The following is an 18,023-nucleotide window of genomic DNA, read 5'->3' as shown; positions in this document are numbered from 1 at the left end:
GAGCACTAGCATGTGTACATCAATTCACTGTTCTTTGCTCTTGATAGTGCATGTGATGTGACTCTGCTTCCAGGATGTTTGTTTGTCTTTGTTTTTCTACACTGGCTTCCTACATCAATGGCCTATACACTGAAAAATTGAATTCATTAAACCATTTTTCTCTGTTATTGCTTAAATCAGGACATCTTTTCCACAGCAAGATGGATCAAAATTAAGTTGTTTCCTTTGTGGGGAGTCAGTGAGCTAGAAAACACAAAGACTTACACCAGTTTTTCCATCTTGCACTCTGCCTGAATTAAGATTTCACACAACTGTTTCACCTCCCTGGGGGAGAGGAATGAACGGCTGAGGTTCAAGTACTCTAAACTGCAGTTCTGAATCAACTCAAAGAACATGTGCTCACCATCAAAGAAGGTCACGTTATTTATCCTGCAGAAGAAAAAGAGGTATCCATCAGTTTCCAATAAGCCTGAGCTTTCATCTTTGAGAAAATCCTATATCCTATAATGACCATATCATTAATTTTTTAACCCAGTACCAGCTCACTAGTTGTCAAACTGGGTAAGTTTTTCCTTCCATTTAAAACTGAGAAACATATGGAGTCGAGGTTGGCTGTCACATAAGGAAGTGACTTGCATATAGAAAGCAGAGACCCACATATGCTCCCATCATCCTACAATTCATGGAATAGCCATCAATGAAGAATGGTTGGCAACAGACATTATTGGTGCCAAGACAGTGAGTTTCCACTTTAGATTTTATAAGCCTCCAAATTACACAGTTATCTGAAAGATGAAGGGAAAAATAGTTTGTTAGTTCTGTGACATGACTATATCAAGTCAACTTTCAACTTACATAAGTCCTTTAAGGGTGAAGCTGGGGTACATCAGAGATTCATACAAGACCTGAAAGATTTTCTCTTTGAAATTAGTGTCTTTTATTTGGAGTACCTCGATGTCTTTACTCCTTATGAACACAGAGCACATATGATTCCAACAGTCAAGTACCTTTTCCCTGTAACAGAGGAAAATGGAATACATTCCATTATTAAAAAGTTAATTCAAGGGGCTTGAGAGATTGCTCAGTGGTTAAGAGCATTACTCTTGTCCAGCACCAACAAGGTAGCTCACAACAATTTGCAACTATAATTCCAGGGTTATCTGACACATCTTCTGTCCACCATAGGCACTGTATGCACACTGTGTACATGCACACATATAGGAAAAAAATGATACCCATAAAATGAAAATAAACACATGATAAAACTCCCAGTGCTTTAGTCTTTTGTAAAAAGTTAAGTCAAGCCATTCACAGCACATAAATATAACAAACTGATTCCCCATACAGAGTAAGGGTAACCAGCTCAGGTCATTTCATAGTTGCAGTTCTTAGACATTTGGCAAAGTCTGTGGAATTCTGGTGTAATAGATTGGGGGTAGACATGCAATTAATGACTACTGGAAAAAGGCCAGAGGATTCTTAGAATCCTACACAATGGCAACCAGGCTTGTCTAGGGCTTTCACCTATGCTCTAAACTTCCACAACAGGAGAAGATAACCCAGATATCTTGGCAGTATTGACCTTGAGAAATCATACCTTACAGTTAACCTTGGTAGTTTGGGAATGAAAAATGAGCCAGGGTTCCAGAGTCCTAGAGTCAAAACCTAGAGCCAGGATTTTCTGGCTCAAGCTTCAGATGCCACTACTCAGTATGTATCTTGGATAATATATGTGACCTCTCTCCCTACTTTCCTTACATCTAACAGGATAGTCGAATTTGCCTTGAAACATTTCTTACTGTGTACATGCCATACCAAGTATTTAGAGGTCAAAGGACAACTTGCAGGAAGTTTCCTACATTGTGGTATGAGCAACTGAACTTAGATCATCAGACTTGAGGGCAAGTATTTTTTTATCTGCTGAGCCATCTTGGCAGCTTACCTTACATGTTTCATCTATGAAATTTTAGTGGTTAATTTTAGAGTGCTCTTGATTCTTTCAAGAATAAGATTTTGGATCCCAGAAGCCATGTCTGGCATTTAACTACAGCTTCAGGGGATCTGATGTCTTCTTCTGGCCATTGGAGCTTTCTCCACATGTATGGAGACTAACACGCAGTCACAGACACATAAATTAAAAATGAGTCTTTTAAAAAAAGTGTAAACTGGGAGCTGGAGGGATGGTTCAGCAGTTAGGAGCAGTGGTTGTTCTTCCAGAGGTCCTGAGTTCATTTCCCAGCAACCACAGGGTGGCTCACAACTATTGCAATAGGCTCCAATCCCTCCTTCTGGTGTGTCTGAGGAGAACCGAAATGAATGCACAGAAATAAAATAAATAAATCTTAAAAAGAAAAAAATGTAAAATGTTGTCAAACAGGTGAATTTCTTGTTTTATCCTCCTTAAAAGTTCTATTTGTTTTTAATTTTTTTTTACACTATTTAACTAAAGTAGGATTAGATCACTTTCACCCTCCTGTCCCTATTGTGCACCACTACCAATCAAGTTAACAGCCTTTTTTGCTATATATATATATATATATATATATATATATATACACACAAACACACAAATATATACCTATATACATATGCATATATGTATGTGCATGTGTTCATGTACCAGCATTTAGATATAGATGTAGAAAGCAAGACATATGTATACATACACATACATACACATGTACAGAGAACCTATCAAGTTTGTTTTTGTTGTTTGTGCAAATATGGTTTCTTGGATGAGCACTTGCCATTGGACAACCAGTATGGGTGAATTTTGAATCTATCTACATAAAGCATAAATATACAGGGAAAGACTCTGAAAATGGGAGAGAAATGAAAGGCAATGAAGGAACTCACATATAGCTTTTTTCTAGTTCTTCAATCAGGACATTTTCAGTTGAAAAGGATAGTTTCTTCAGTGTAGAACAGTGTTTTAAGCAGTTGGCAGCAATAATAATATCAGAATAATCCTTAGCCATAAACCTAATCTGTTCCATACAGTTCATTGCTTGTACTAAGAAGGCTTCATCATCCAACTCAAACAGACAAGAAAAAAATTTCATGCCATCAATTTCTTCTTGAAGGTCTTCATTGCCACTTATGGTTTCCAGGTACTGATACAACTTATCCTTTATTTTCTGGGACAAATGGTAGCCAAAAAACACTTCTAGCTTTTCTAGTTCTGACTTATGTAAAAGACCAAAGATGAAACATCCCAAAAAAACCCACTGTACTTTGACTTTCGTTAGAAACATAAACATGAGTGTCTCTATACATTTCACATCCTGACTAGGGTGGTCATCATGGCTCTTTAGCAGATAAAATATGGCAGCACAGACCTCTTGGACAGATGGGTGGAGGAATATGTAAAAGTTTTCAGATTCCCTGATCTTTCCAAGCATTCCAATGTCCAGCAGTGTGGGGATGTCAGAGTCCACGATCCCATTTCTTCTGAGAGCCTCCTCGTTAAACATAAATGTGTCAGTCCACATACCCTCAGCAGCCAGAGAACACAAGCTCTGAAGCTGAGCTTGGCTTTCCTTACTTGGATATTGGGCACTTTGGGGAATGAACAAATTGAAGATGTGAGTGGTATACAGGGAGGTGGTACGTTGGCAAATGGAGACTGGGTCTCTACCCTTCTCTATCTCATTTTTAAGACAAGTAATCACCATCCAGCAGAGCACAGGAGCCTGACATAGAGTGAACAGCTGCTCATTTTCTCTCACCAAACTGAAGGCTTCCTGGGCTTTGTTTCTGTCATGGATCATGATGTGGAAATATGTTTTAATATGCCTCTCCTTGAATCCCTTTATTATTTTCACATCTGTGCACTCAATCATGTCCTGTATTTTCTCAAATTTACCTGGGGTAGCAGAGATAAGGATAGAGGATTGAGGGAGAATCTTTCTCCTGAGCAAACTGCTTATCAGTATATTCACTGGCTTCTTCTCCATGCAGTTATCACACAGCTCAGATTCCTGTTCCAACAAATCACATTCCATTCGTTCCAAGCTGTCAATGATAAATAAGAGTTTCTCAGGTTGTGATAGTATCTCCTCTATGGGAGCTGAGGGACTGGGCCACTCTCTGGAGATCAGATCAGCCAGGCTAGCTGTCTTCAACTGCTTCAAATCTTGACAGCAGAAGTAGAAGATGTAGGAAAATTTATTCTGAATCACCTGACCTTCTAACCAGGCAAGCATAAACTTCTTCAACAACAGTGTCTTGCCAATTCCAGCAACACCATACATGAATACCATGTGTGGCTTCATTTCAGTTCTCTGTGATAGGAGAAGGTTCTCAAAATAATCACTGTCATCCTTGGTAAATTTCTTCCTAAAGAAATCCTGAATACTAATGTTGAATGCTCTGAAATCATAATGGGTCACCTTTGTCTTCAAATGATCTCTATATAACTTTGGGTGTCCTGCGTAAGAATAAGGGAAAGAAAATACACAACATATCAAATTAACCCACATATAATCTGACCATAACATTTTAATTATCAAAATATATCATTGAAAAGATTTATTCTTAATGATTGTGTGTGTGTGTGTGTGTGTGTGTGTGTGTTAATGGGTTCCTGTAGAGGTCAGAGGTGTTAAGTCCTACAGCTACCCAGTTGGATTTACAGCTGTCCATGAGTGGCCCAACATGTGTGCTGGGAGTTAACTTTAGGTACTGTCTTAGTCAGGGTTTCTATTCCTGCACAAACATCATGACCAAGAAGCAGTTTGGGGAGGAAAGGGTTTATTTGGCTTACATTTCCATACTGCTGTTGATCACCAAAGGATACAGGACTGGAACTCAANCAGNTNAGAAAGCAGGAGCTGATGCAGAGGCCATGGAGGGATGTTCTTGACTGGCTTGCCTCCCCTGACTTGCTCAGCCTGCTCTCTTATAGAACCCAAGACTACCAGCCCAGAGATAGTACCACCCACAAGGGGACCTCCCCACTTCATCACTAATTGAGAAAATACCTTACAGCTGGATCTTATGTANNCATTTCCTCAACTAAAGCTCCTTTCTCTGTGATAACTCCAGCTGTGTCAAGTTGACACAAAATTAGCCAGTACAATTGACCCTTTGTCAACTTGACACACAAACAAATCACTAGTAAGCCTCAACCCTTAGTTCTTATTCAACCCCAAGATCTTAAATAACTTAAAAAATCCCACGGTCTTCGCAAGTTCTTAAAATTTCAATCTTTCTTAAAATCCAAATTCTTTACAATTAAAAGTCTCTTAACTGTGGGTTCCACTATAATACTTCCTTCAAGAGGGAAAAGCATCGAGGCAGAGTCACAATCAAAAGCAAAATCAAATTCCAACTGTCCAATGTCTGGGATCCAACTCATGATCTTCTGGGCTCCTCCAAGGGCTTGGGTCACTTCTCCAGCCATGCCCTTCGTAGCACACACCTTGTCTTCTCGGCTCCAGCTCCAGCTGCCTGAACTTCACTGCTGCTGCTGTTCTTGGTGGTCATCTCATGGTACTGGCATCTCCAAAATGCTGGTGTGACCCCTTCAGTCCTGGGCCATCAATTGCAACTGAGGCTGCACCTTCACCAATGGCCTTCCATGGCCTCTCACTGTGCTTCCATGGCCTCAGCTGCTCTGCATGACCCCTTCATGCCTTCAAAACCAGTACTACATGGGTAACTCTTACACATTACCAAGTCCAGCCATAGCACAAGGTACAACCTTGGCTATCTGTGGAACACAGCCTCTTTGCTCTCAGAAAACACTTCCCAGAAGATGTCACCTCAATGATGCTGGTCTCTTCTTAATCACCGCTAATTCCTTAGCTCCAGCTAACCAGCATCAATAGTCCCAGTAGTGAAAAGGTTTCACTTTAGTGGTTCTGGTATCTTGTTAATCACAGCTGATTCTTCAGTCCCACCTAACCAGAACCACAGAATCTTCACAATCCAAAATAACAATGGCCCTGAAAAGAGTCTTTAATTTTCCCTCTGAAATTACTCAAGCCAGGCCTCCATCTTCTGCACTGTTCTCAACATTATCTTCCAAGCTCCCACACAATATTCCAAAGAGCTCTTAACACCAAATGGATCTTCTGGCCCAAAATTCCAAAGTCCTTCCACAGTCCTCCCCAAAACATGGTCAGGTTGTCATAGGAATACCCCACTACTGCTTGTGGACGTTGTACATCGTGGTGCGCACTAGGCTCCGCACCACGATGTACAACGTCCACAAGCTGGCTCACAACCATCCATAATAAGATCTGGCACCCTCTTCGGGTTCAGCTGAAGACAGCTACAGTGTGCTTACATATAGTAATGAATAAATAAATAAATCTTTAAGAAAAAAAATAATTATTCCTTCAAAAACAAAAGCATGGCTTTCATAAATAATATGCTGGACACACCTGTGCTGTGCGCAGCTGTTCTACTGAGATAGTAGAAACAATGACCATGTGTGGCAGAGTGCATGTCTCTCTAAACTCAAACAACAGTTTCTATTAACCCCTGACACATACACATGCATATAACTAACAGATTGTCATTATACATGATTGATATTATAGCACAAAACTGAAAAATGGTATCATTATCAACATAAGATTGACTACACATGATAAAATCAGGTACCACACTGATATTAGAAGTATACAATAATGGGGTTAGAGATGTATGAGTAGTTAAGGTTACTCTGGAAGAAGTCTTGAGAGTGACTTCTAGCACATACAGGTGTCTCCCAAGAGCCTATGATACACCTCCAGAATTTCTGGCCTCTCTGCAGGTACTGTACCCATACACAAGCATGGATAAGTGCATTATTTGAAATGTCACCTTAAAAGTTTTTCAACATACACAACATCCCACATATATGGCATGAAAGTAAAAGTACAGTTTCAGAGGACAAAGGAGACTACTTGAAAACAGAGAAGGGAGAGAAATAGTGGGAGAATACTGTGAGCAAAGCACAATGATACATGCACAGAAAAACACAAACACGCACAAACATTTACACTGAAACACTGTATGCAGAATATAACACATAACTGTTAAAATGTTCTCAATAAAAGAAAGGTTGGGCAATCAGTAGAATCTGAGGAAAAGCAAGTCAAATTGAATATAACAAAGGTCTAAAATAAATTTAATAATCAAGAAATGGAGGCTTGTATGATGCTTTAGGGGCATTGGCCATCAAACCTGAAGGCTTAAGTTTGATCCTTGAGACCCAAATGGCAGAAGTCTCAGAAGTTGCTCTTTGATCTCCATTTGTGCACCACGGTATACAAATACTTAACAGTATTCATACAAATAATAAATATGTAAAAAGTAAAAGAAGCCCAACAGGTGGGATTTTTATTGATTAGCAATGCCTGAACAGGGAACAAAAGGCCTGAAGACTGTTAGAAATAAAAACTAGCCAAAACACAGAGAAAAGATAAAAAGAAATATTCATAAGACATTGTATCAAGATCTAACATGTGGGGCTCCAGAGATGGCTACCTAGAAGACATAAACTCAATTACAAGTATCCACATGATAGCATCCACATTCTGAGGGTCCAGATCTGTTGTATTCTTCTGGCTTCCACAGCTACTGTCCATAAGTAGTGCACATACTTATAAGCAGGCACTCTCACATACACATAATATAGATTCTAAATCTTCACATGTATTTTAGTCATAAATTTAAAAATTTTATATGCAACTAGATTTCAAGCAGAAGGCAGGAAAGAACAGCACTGAGACAATTTCTAAACATATAAAAATAGACATGCATGATATGTACTCACTTATTAGTCAAAGTACAGGATAACCAGAGTACAATTCATAAACCTAAAGAAGCCAACTAACAAGGAGGGCCCAAGGAAGGATGGTTGAATTTTTTTTTAGAAAAAGAAAATAGATATCAGAGATAGATGGAGTGAGAACTGGGTGGCAGTTGGGATAGGCAAGAGAATGGGGTGGGGAAATCAGGTATAGTAAGATCATGGGAGAGAGATCAGAAATCAGTAGGAATGCATCTGTAGGATGTGCCAGAAACCTGGGATGGAGGACACCCCAGGATGTCTATGTACTAGCTAATATTCCTAGTAATTGGGAATATGAATCCTAAAGTGCCCATGTCCTGGAGCTAGGGAGAATTCAACGTGGAGGGATAAGGATGCACCCACACAACAAAAATGTCAACCCAAAATGTCCTCTTCCTAACTACAAAATGTTCAGAGAAAATGATGGGGCAGAGTCTGAGGGAATACCTAAGGAATGACTGCCCCAAATTGAGACTAATCCCATGGGCAAGAACAAAACTCTGACACTTGTAATGATACTGTGTTATGTTTGCATATGGGAGCCTAGCACAACTGTCCTCTGAGAGACTTCAAACAGCATCCAATGAAAAGAGATGCAGTGACCCACAGCAAAACACTAAATGAAGCTTTGGAGAGTCATGTGGAAGAGATGGGAGAAGGATTGAAGGACCTGAAAATATCAGGAACTCCACAGGAACACCAAAATAGTCAATTAATCTGGGACCTTGGGTGTTTCCAAAGATTCAATCAACAACCAAAGAGGAAGCATGGGCTGGACCCAACTCCCCTGCCCCTACCACATATGTAGCAGATGTGCAGGTTGGCCTTCAGCTGGGTCCCCCAACAACTGGAATGGGAGAATATCCCTTAATCTGTTGCCTACCTATGGATCACTTAACTGGGCTGTCTTGTCTGAACTCAGTGGGAGATATTATACCTAGACATGCAGAGAGTTGAAATACCAACATTGGGGGGATGACACTCAGAAATCATTCTCTTCAGGGAAAAAGAGAAAAATAGAAGGGCAATGGGGAAGCATTTATGTGAGGAGACATTTGGAGGAGAGGGGGGTCTAATATTGGGGTATAAAGTAAATTTTTAAAAGTGGAGGGGGTAAAAACAGCACAAAGACAACTTTTAAAGAAATAAAGGCAGCAGTAAATAATATTGTATAGCCACAGATCTAAGATTATCAATGAATCAAAAGCAGAATGTGCTTAGAAAAAAAAAAAAACAACTTACATCTAGGTTTATTGTAGTATGATACTGGAACATCAAAGACAAAGAAATGAATTAAATTTTAAAGCATCCATAATATCATATACCAAGATAAATATAACTGTGATTCTTAAAATCATAGTGTTTATGAAAGATGACTTTTCTGTTATAAGCTTCTCTTTGATAAGATCAAAACAGCCACAGCCACAAGAAAAAGTGAGAAATCTTGTTTCACACTATATTACATAAATGTTTCAAATGCATAATATGATATGTATTTAAGATGTTCATGGAGGATCTTCCACCTGAAACTGGCAGAGGCTGCCAAGGGCCCTGGAGTACTCTCCACACCGCAGGACCTCGGGATCACCTAGGGATCACAGGTGAGTGGAACACAACATCAGTTCCAAAGAATTGTGGAGGGTCTTATACCAGCAGGACCAAGGACAAAGAAACCCCACCAGGCCAGAGGCTTGAATCCCTTTTCGTAGGGGTCAGCCCCACCATCTTCCCCATGAACAGGGCTGAGGGCCTCAAGGGCCCCAAAGGACTCTCTACACCACACAGCCTAGCACACCCAGGACCTCAGGATCACAGGTGAGTGGAAAAATACATCAGTTCCAAAGAATCAAGGAGGGTCTTGTGCCTGCAGGAACAGGGACAAAGGAAACCCACCGACCAGAGGCTGGGATTCTTTCCTGTTGGGGCCAGCCCCACCATCTTCCACATGAACCTGGCCAAGGGCCTCAAGGGCCCCAGAGGACTCTCCACATTGCAGGACCCCTAGCACACCCAGTATCACTGAAGAGCACATAGGCAACAGAAGCAACAGCTTCTTGGACAGGGTATCTTTGGGCCTTCATCCTCAACCAGGAGGCAGAGCTGAGACCCAGACCTCTGGATACCTTCCATGCCAGAGGAGAGTTGGCCTACAGGGAGGACCCTGACCCTAGGACTCAGGAGGTAGATCAGAGCTCCAGACTTCTGGACACCTGCCCTGTAAGAGGAGAGCTTGCCTGGAGAGAGTACTATGACCACTGAGACTCAGGTGAGAGTTGGACTCCCAGGAGTGCTGACAGATGTTAACAGAATCACAGGAGGAAAAAGCTCCAGCAAGAGACAGCTAGGACATTAACACCAGAGATTACCAGATGGTGAAAGGCAAATGAAAGAATCTTACTAACAGAAACCAAGAACATTGGGCATCATCAGAACACAGTATATCAAAGTACACCACAGTACACACAGGAAGTCCTGGAGACCCCAACAAACCCAAAAAGCAAGACTCGGATTGAAAATCATGTCTCATGATGCTAGTAAAAGATTTTAAGGAGGGCATTAATAATTCACTTAAAGAAATACAGGAGAACACAGTTAAACAGGTAGAAGGCCTGAAAGAATTACAGGAAAACAGTGATAAACAGGTAGAAGTACTTAAAGAGAAAAAACAAAAATCCCTTAAAGAATTGCAGGAAAACACAGCCAAACATGTGGCGGAATTGAACAAAACTATCGAAGTTCTAAAAATGGAAGTAGAAACAATAAAGAAAACCCAAAGGGATACAACTCTGGAGTTAGAAAACCTAGGAAAGAAATCAGGAACCATAGATGTGAGCATCAGCAACAGAATACAAGAGGTGGAAGAGAGAATCTCAGGTGCAGAAGATTCCATAGAGAACATGGAAACAACAATCAAAGAAAATGAAAAATGCAAAAATATCCTAACTCAAAACATCCAGGAAATCCAGGACACAATGAGAATACCAAACCTATGAATAATAGTAGATGAGAATGAAGATTTTCAAATTAAAGGGCCAGCAAATATCTTCATCAAAATTATAGAAGAAAACTTCTCAAACTTAAAGAGATGCCCATGAACATACAAGAAGCCTACAAAACTCCAAAAACACGGGACCAGAAAAGAAATTCTTCCCAACACATAACAATCAGAACAACAAGTACACCAAATAAAGACAGAATATTAAAAGCAATAAGGAGAAAAGGTCAAGTAACATATAAAGGCAGGCCTATTAGGATTATTCCAGACTTCTCACCAGAGACTATGAAAGCCAGAAGATCCTGGACAGATTTTATACAGACACTCAGAACACAAATGCCATTCCAGGCAACTAAACCCAGCAAAACTCTCAATTACCACATATGGAGAACCCAAAGTATTCCATGACAAAAACCAAATTCACACAATATCTATCCATGAATCCAGCCCTTCAAAGGATAATAAAGGGAGAACACCAACACAAAGATGGAAACAACACCCTAGAAAAAATAAAGTAATCCTTCAACAAACCTAAAAGAAGACAGCCATAAGAACAGAATCCCAACTTTAACAACAAAAATGACAGGAAGAAACAATTACTTTTCTTTAATTTCTCTTAACATCAATGGACTCAATTACCCAATAAAAAGACATAGACTAATATATTGGCTACACAAACAGGACCAAACATTTTGCTGCTTACAGGAAACCTACCTCAGGGACAGACACTACCTCAGAGTAAAAGGCTGGAAAACAATTTTCCAATATAATGGTGCAAAGAAACAAGCTGGACTAGCCTTTCTAATATCTAATAAAATTGACTACCAACCCAAAGTTATCAAAAAAAGACAAGGAAGGGCACTTCATATACATCAAAGGTAAAATCTACCAGGATGAACTCCCAATTCTAAATATATATGCTCCAAATACAACCACAGCCACATTCATTAAAGAAACTTTAGTAAAGCTCAAAGAATACATTGCACCTCACACAATAATAGTGGGAGACATCAGTACCCCACTCTCACCAATGGACTGATCCTGAAAACAGAAAATAAACAGAGACACATGGACACTAACAGAAGTTATGAAACAAATGGATTTAACAGATATCTAGAGAACATTTTATCCTAAAACAAAAGGATATACCTTCTTCTCAGCACCTCAAAGTACCTTCTCAAAAACTGACCATATAATCGGTCACAAAACAGACCTCAACATATACAAAAATACTGAAATTAACCCATGCATCCTATCAGATGACCACGGAATAAGGCTGATCTTCAATAAGAGCATAAACAATTCAAAGCCAACGTTCACATGGAAACTGAACAACACTCTACTCAATGATAGCTTGGTCAAGGAAGAGATAAAGAAAGAAATTAAAGACATTTTAGAGTTTAAGGAAAATGAAGACACAACATACCCAAACTTATGTAACATAATGAAAGCAGTACTTAGAGGAAAACTCACAGCCCTGAGTGCCTCCAAAAAGAAACTAGAGAGAGTATATACTAGTGGCCTGACAACAAACCTAGAAGCTCTAGAATGAAAGAAAGCAAATTCACCCAAGAGGAGTAGACAGCAGGAAATAATCAAACTTAGGGCTGAAATCAACCAAGTGGAAACAAAAAGAACTACTCAAAGAATCAAAAAAACCAGGAGCTGGTTCTTTGAGAAAATCAACAAGATAGATAAACCCTTACCCAGACTAACTAGAGGGCACAGGGACAATACCATAATTAACAAAATCAGAAATGAAAAATGAGACGTAACAACAGAACACAAGGAAATCCAAAACATCATCAGATCCTACTACAAAAGGCTATACTCAATAAAACTGGAAAGCCTGGATGAAATGGACAACTTCCTAGACAGATACAAGGTACCAAAGTTAAATCAGGATCAGATTAACGATCTAAACAGTCCCACATCCATTAAAGAAATAGAAGCAGTCATTAATATTCTCCCAACCAAAAAAAAGCCTAGGACCAGATGGGTTTAGTGCAGAGTTCTATCAGACCTTCAAAGAAGACTTAATTCCTACTCTCCTCAAACTTTTCCACAAAATAGAAAGAGAAGGTATTCTACCCAATTCATTCTATGAAGCCACAATTACTCTGATACCTTAACCACACAAAGATCCAACAAAGAAAGAGAAATTCAGAACAATTTCCCTTATGAATATCAATGCAAAAATACTCAATAAAATCCTCACAAACTGAAGCCAAGAACACATCAAAATGATCATCCAGCATGACCAAGTAGGCTTCATCCCAGTGATGCAGGAATGATTTACTATACAGAAATCCATTAATGTAATTCACTATATAAACAAACTCAAATACAAAAATCACATGATCGTTTTGTTAGAGGTTGAGAAAGCATTTGACAAAACCAACACCCCTACATGATAAAATTCATGGAAAGATCAGGAATTCAAGGCCCATAACTAAACATAATAAAAGCAATATACAGCCAACATCAAAGTAAATGGACAGAAACTCAAAGCAATCCCACTAAAATGAGGGATTAGACAAGGCTGCCCACTTTCTCCCTACCTATTCAGTATAGTACTTGAAGTCCTAGCCAGAGCAATTCGACAACAAAAGGAGATCGATCAAGGGGATCCAAATTGGAAAAGAAGTAAAAAAAAGAATCACTATTTGCAGATGATATGATAATACACATAAGTGACCTTAAATATTCCACCAGAGAACTCCTAAACCTGTTAAACAGCTTCAGTGCAGTAGCTGGATATAAAATTAACTCAAACAAATTAGTGGCCTTTCTCTAATCAAATGATAAACAGGATAAGAACAAAATTAGGGAAACAACACCCCTCACAATAGTCACAAATAATATAAAATACCTTGGTGTGACTCTAAGGTAGTGGAAGGTCTGTATGACAAGAACTTCAAGTCTCTGAAGAAAGAAATCGAAGAAGATCACAGAAGATGGAAAGATCTCCCAGGTTCATGGATTGGTAGGACTAATATAGTAAAAATGGCTATCCTGCCAAAAGCAATCTACAGATTGAATGCAATCCCCATCAAAATTGCAACTGAATTCTTCAATGAGTTAGAAAGGGCAATTTGCAAATTTATCTGGAATAACAAAAAACCTAGAATAGCAAAAACTATTGTCAACAATAAAAGAACCTTTGGTAAAATCACCATGCCTGACCTCAAGCTGTACCACAGAGCAATTGTGATAAAAACTGCATGGTACTAGTACAGCAACAGACAGGTAAATCAATGGAATATAATTGAAGACCCAGAAATGAACCCACACACCTATGGTCACTTAATCTTTGAAAAGAGAGCTAAAACCATCCAGTAGAAAAAAAGACAGCATTTTCAACAAATGGTGCTGGCACAACTGTTAGTTATCATGTAGAAGAATGAGAATTGATCCATTCTTATCCATTTGTACAAAGCTCAAGTCTAAGTGGATCAAAGAACTCCACATAAAACCAGAGACATTGAAATTTATAAAGGAGAAAGTGGGGGAAACCTTCGAAGATATGGGCACAGGGGAAAAATTCCTAAACAGAACAGCAATGGCTTGTGCTGTAAGATCAAGAATCGAAAATTGGATCTCATAAAATTGCAAAGCTTCTGTAAGGTAATAGATACTGTCAATAAGACAAAAAGGCCACCAACAGATGGTAAAGCGTTTTTACCAATCCTAAATCTGATAGGCGACTAATATCCAACATATTCAAAGAGCCCAAGTAGCTGAACTCCAGAAATTCACATAACCCCATTAAAAACTGGGGTACAGAGCTAAACAAAGAATTCTAAACTGAGGAATACCGAAGGGCTGAGAAGTACTTGTAAAAGTGTTCAACATCCTTAATCATCAGGGTAATGCAAGTCGAAACAACCATGAGATTCCACTTCACACCAGTCAGAATGTCTAAGATCAAAAATTCAGCCGGGCATGGTGGTGCTCGCCTTTAATCCCAGCACTCGGGAGGCAGAGGCAGGTGGATTTCTGAATGCGAGGCCAGCCTTGTCTACAAAATGAGTTCCAGGACAGCCAGGGCTATACAGAAAAACCCTGTCTTGAAAGAAAAAAAAATTCAGGTGACAGCAGATGCTGATGAAGATGTGGAGAAAGAGGAACACTCTTCCATTGCTGGTGGGATTGCAAGATTGTACAACCACTCTGGAAATCAGTCTGGAAGTTTCTCAGAAAATTGGACATAGTACTACCCATAAGATCCAGCAATATATCTCCTGGGCATATACCCAGAAGGTTTTCAACTGGCAATAAGGGTATATGCTCCACTATGTCCATAGCAGCCTCATTTATAATAGCCAGAAGCAGAAAAGAACCCAGATGTCCCTCACCAGAATAATACAAAAAAATTGGTACATTCACACAATGGAATACTGCTCAGCTATTAAAAAACAATGAATTTATGAAATTCTTAGGCAAATGGATATATCTGGAGGATATCATCCTGAGTGAGGTAACCCAATCACAAAATAACTCACATGGTATGCACACACTGATAAGTGGATATTAGCACAGCAACCTAAAATACCCAAGATACAATTTGCAAAACACAAGAAAACCAAGAAGAAGGAAGACCAAGTCATGGATACTTCATTTCTCCTTAGAATAGGGAACAAAATACCCATGGAAGGAGTTACAGAGACAAAGTTTGGAGATAAGACAAAAGGATGAACCATCCAGAGACTAACCTACCCGGGAATCCATCCCATAATCAGCCACCAAAGGCAGACTTTATTGCATATGCTAGCAAGCATGTTGCTGAAAGTACCCTGATATAGCTGTCTCTTGTGAGGCTATGCCAGTGTTTGGCAAATACAGAAATGGATGCTCACAGTAATCTATACGATGGAACACAGGTCCCCCAATGGAGGAGCTAGAGAAATTACCCAAGGAGCTGAAAGTGTCTGCAACCATATAGTTGGAATAACAATATGAACTAATCAGCACCCTCAGATCGCATGTCTCTAGCTGCATATGTAGCAGAAGATTGCCTAGTTGGCCATCATTGGGAATAGAGGCCCCTTGGTCTTGCAAACTTTATATGCCCCTGTACAGGGGAACGCCAGGGCCAAGAAGTGGGAATGGGTGAGCAGGGGAGCAGAGTGGGGGAAGAGTATACAGGACCTTTGGGATAGCATTTGAAATGTAAATGAAGAAAATATCTAATAATTTTTTTTAAAAAAAGATGTTCATGGAGGTAAAATACATATCCATGAGGAAACACACAGTTGCCATTGGGTGTCTTCAATTGCTATCCACTTTAAAAGAAGACTTATATTTTTATTTGGGTGATGTGTGCATTTGTCTGCATGTATTTATGTGCACCATTTGTGTGAAGTACTCTCAGATGATAGAATAAGGCACTGGATTCCCAGAAACTGAAGTTATAGGTTATTGTGAAGCATCATGGAAATTCTGGAAAGGGATCCTAGGTCCTCAGAACTAGCAGGTATTCTTAACCACTGAGTTATCTTTTCATAACCTCCATGTCATTTTTTGAGATGGTTTTGTAAGCTGGCTAAGAAATTCCCAAGCTGACTAGCCCACTTAGTACAATGCCCAACTTTTTCGTGGTTGCTGAAATCCACAGTTAATTTTTCATGTTTCTACAGCAAGTACCTTACAGACTCAGTCACTTACCTAGACCCCATGAATATGATCTATTACAGGTGTTTTCTGTTGCTGCTAGCCTAAATACACCTCTTCACTCTAAAGTTAAGCCTCCAGTTTAGATTAGGTCAAACATAACTAAAGTCCTAGGTAGGTATTTAACAAACTAGGTTAGAGCATGATACACTCATACATTTGAAGAGACTAGCCATCTTCTGCCTATTCAAAGCTGCCTCCTTCCTCAAGGAAAAGAATATCCCCTTTCCCCTGCTGGTCCTATGGTAGATGGGCTTGAAGAACAGTTATCAAAACTATGACATGATCCTCATTCACCATAAAGAAACTTTCACCAACTCACCAGCAAGTTCACTTTCTGCCCTCTCGATGAGATCCTTCCTGTTGAGCTTCTGGAAAATATTGAAGGTCATATCCCAGGTTTGCTTCTCTTCATAATGTTTCAACAGTAAGTTGGCAAGTTCTTCCCGAGATGCCTTCCTCACTTCTGGCCAAGAAATCTGTTTCAGCCCCAATTGTAAAATCTCCTGTTTGAGGAATCCTTTAAAATTCATAAATTCCTTCTTGTTTAACTCTTCCAAGTACCACATGAGACCAAAGTCAGAAAAGAATGATGCCATCGTGTCTAAAGAAGATGACTTGTCTTCAGAGAGATGATTACCTGGATTAGGAAACAGACAGGATCTGTGGGTAAATCAGGTAAGCAGTTGCATTACAAAATTAACTAATTAAAATTTTAAAAAGGACAAAGGGTTGGGTTTTGCTCATAAAGGGTTTGCCCCACCAAGTGTAGGGACATAATCAGCATCCTTAACATTCTTGTAAATAGTAGGTTGTGCAGCCACAAAACCTTCAACTTACTATATGCCTTTATGGCAAAATATCCTGCAGTAATGGTGAAGTAGAACTTGTGGGAGTGGCTAACCAGTTACTGGTAAAATTTGAGGCCCATGACATGAGAGGGCACCCAGAACTTCTACTACATGGATGGTCAGGAACATTTGGCTGGTCAGTCCAGAGACCCACGATAGAACCAAATACAACTATCAAAAAAAAAATAATAATAAAGCAGATTAAATTATTCCTAATGATTTTTCTACTACACTCTTAGATTAGTACCTGTCTTAATATTCATCAAAGGTACCATCCAGGAGCTGAGAGGAGCAGATGCAAAGACAGGGATGTAGGTGAAGTCAGGGTAACCCAGTATAAGAGGCAGAAGTAATTCAGAAGCCAGATGGGTCAAGGACATTATGAGAACACAACTCACATAATCAGGTAAGCAGGACTCATAGTGGCTCACAGCAACTGAAGAGATAATCATGGAGCCTGCATGTGTCTGCACTAGGTCCTCTGAATACATGTTATGGTTGTATAGCTTGTTGTTCTCTGGGACCTCTAGCAGTCAAAGTGGGAGCAGTCCCTGACACTTTTGCCTGCACTTAACCCTTTTCCTCCTACTGGGTTGCCTCATTCAGCCTTCATGTGGGTTTGTGCCTAGTCTTATTGTACTTTGTTATGCTGTATTCAGTTGCTTTCTTGGTAGGCCTGGTCTTTTCTTTTTGAAAGGAAACAAAGAAGGAAAGGATC

At 39.6% G+C, this 18,023-nt stretch overlaps 1 protein-coding gene across 1 annotated transcript; it reads right to left on the bottom strand.

The window, feature by feature from the left end:
• Positions 1-260: 260 nt before the first annotated feature.
• On the bottom strand, positions 261-17,053 carry LOC110315813 (NACHT, LRR and PYD domains-containing protein 4A-like). The gene is made up of 4 exons (XM_021189779.1): positions 16,777-17,053; positions 2,857-4,429; positions 856-1,014; positions 261-429 (listed from the first exon to the last, which is right to left on the bottom strand). Exons 1-4 carry the CDS (start codon positions 17,051-17,053, stop codon positions 261-263), a joined length of 2,178 nt encoding a protein of 725 aa, XP_021045438.1.
• Between the last annotated feature and the right edge of the window lie 970 nt (positions 17,054-18,023).

Source organism: Mus pahari, unplaced genomic scaffold (genome assembly GCF_900095145.1).
Source record: "Mus pahari unplaced genomic scaffold, PAHARI_EIJ_v1.1 scaffold_8060_1, whole genome shotgun sequence".
Taxonomy (NCBI): domain Eukaryota; kingdom Metazoa; phylum Chordata; class Mammalia; order Rodentia; family Muridae; genus Mus; species Mus pahari.
Note: the sequence above shows the minus strand (reverse complement) of the source record. Positions and strands in the feature narration are given on the sequence as shown.

What these genes read in the sequence shown, in the direction of transcription:
- LOC110315813 (XM_021189779.1), bottom strand. Translation starts at nt 17,053, where the DNA reads ATGGCATCATTCTTTTCTGACTTTGGTCTCATGTGGTACTTGGAAGAG. An exon ending in GGCAGAAAGTGAACTTGCTG is followed by an intron (nt 4,430 to 16,776) that starts GTGAGTTGGTGA and finishes ATTCTTACGCAG; the next exon opens with GACACCCAAAGTTATATAGA. An exon ending in GAACTAGAAAAAAGCTATAT is followed by an intron (nt 1,015 to 2,856) that starts GTGAGTTCCTTC and finishes CCTCTGTTACAG; the next exon opens with GGAAAAGGTACTTGACTGTT.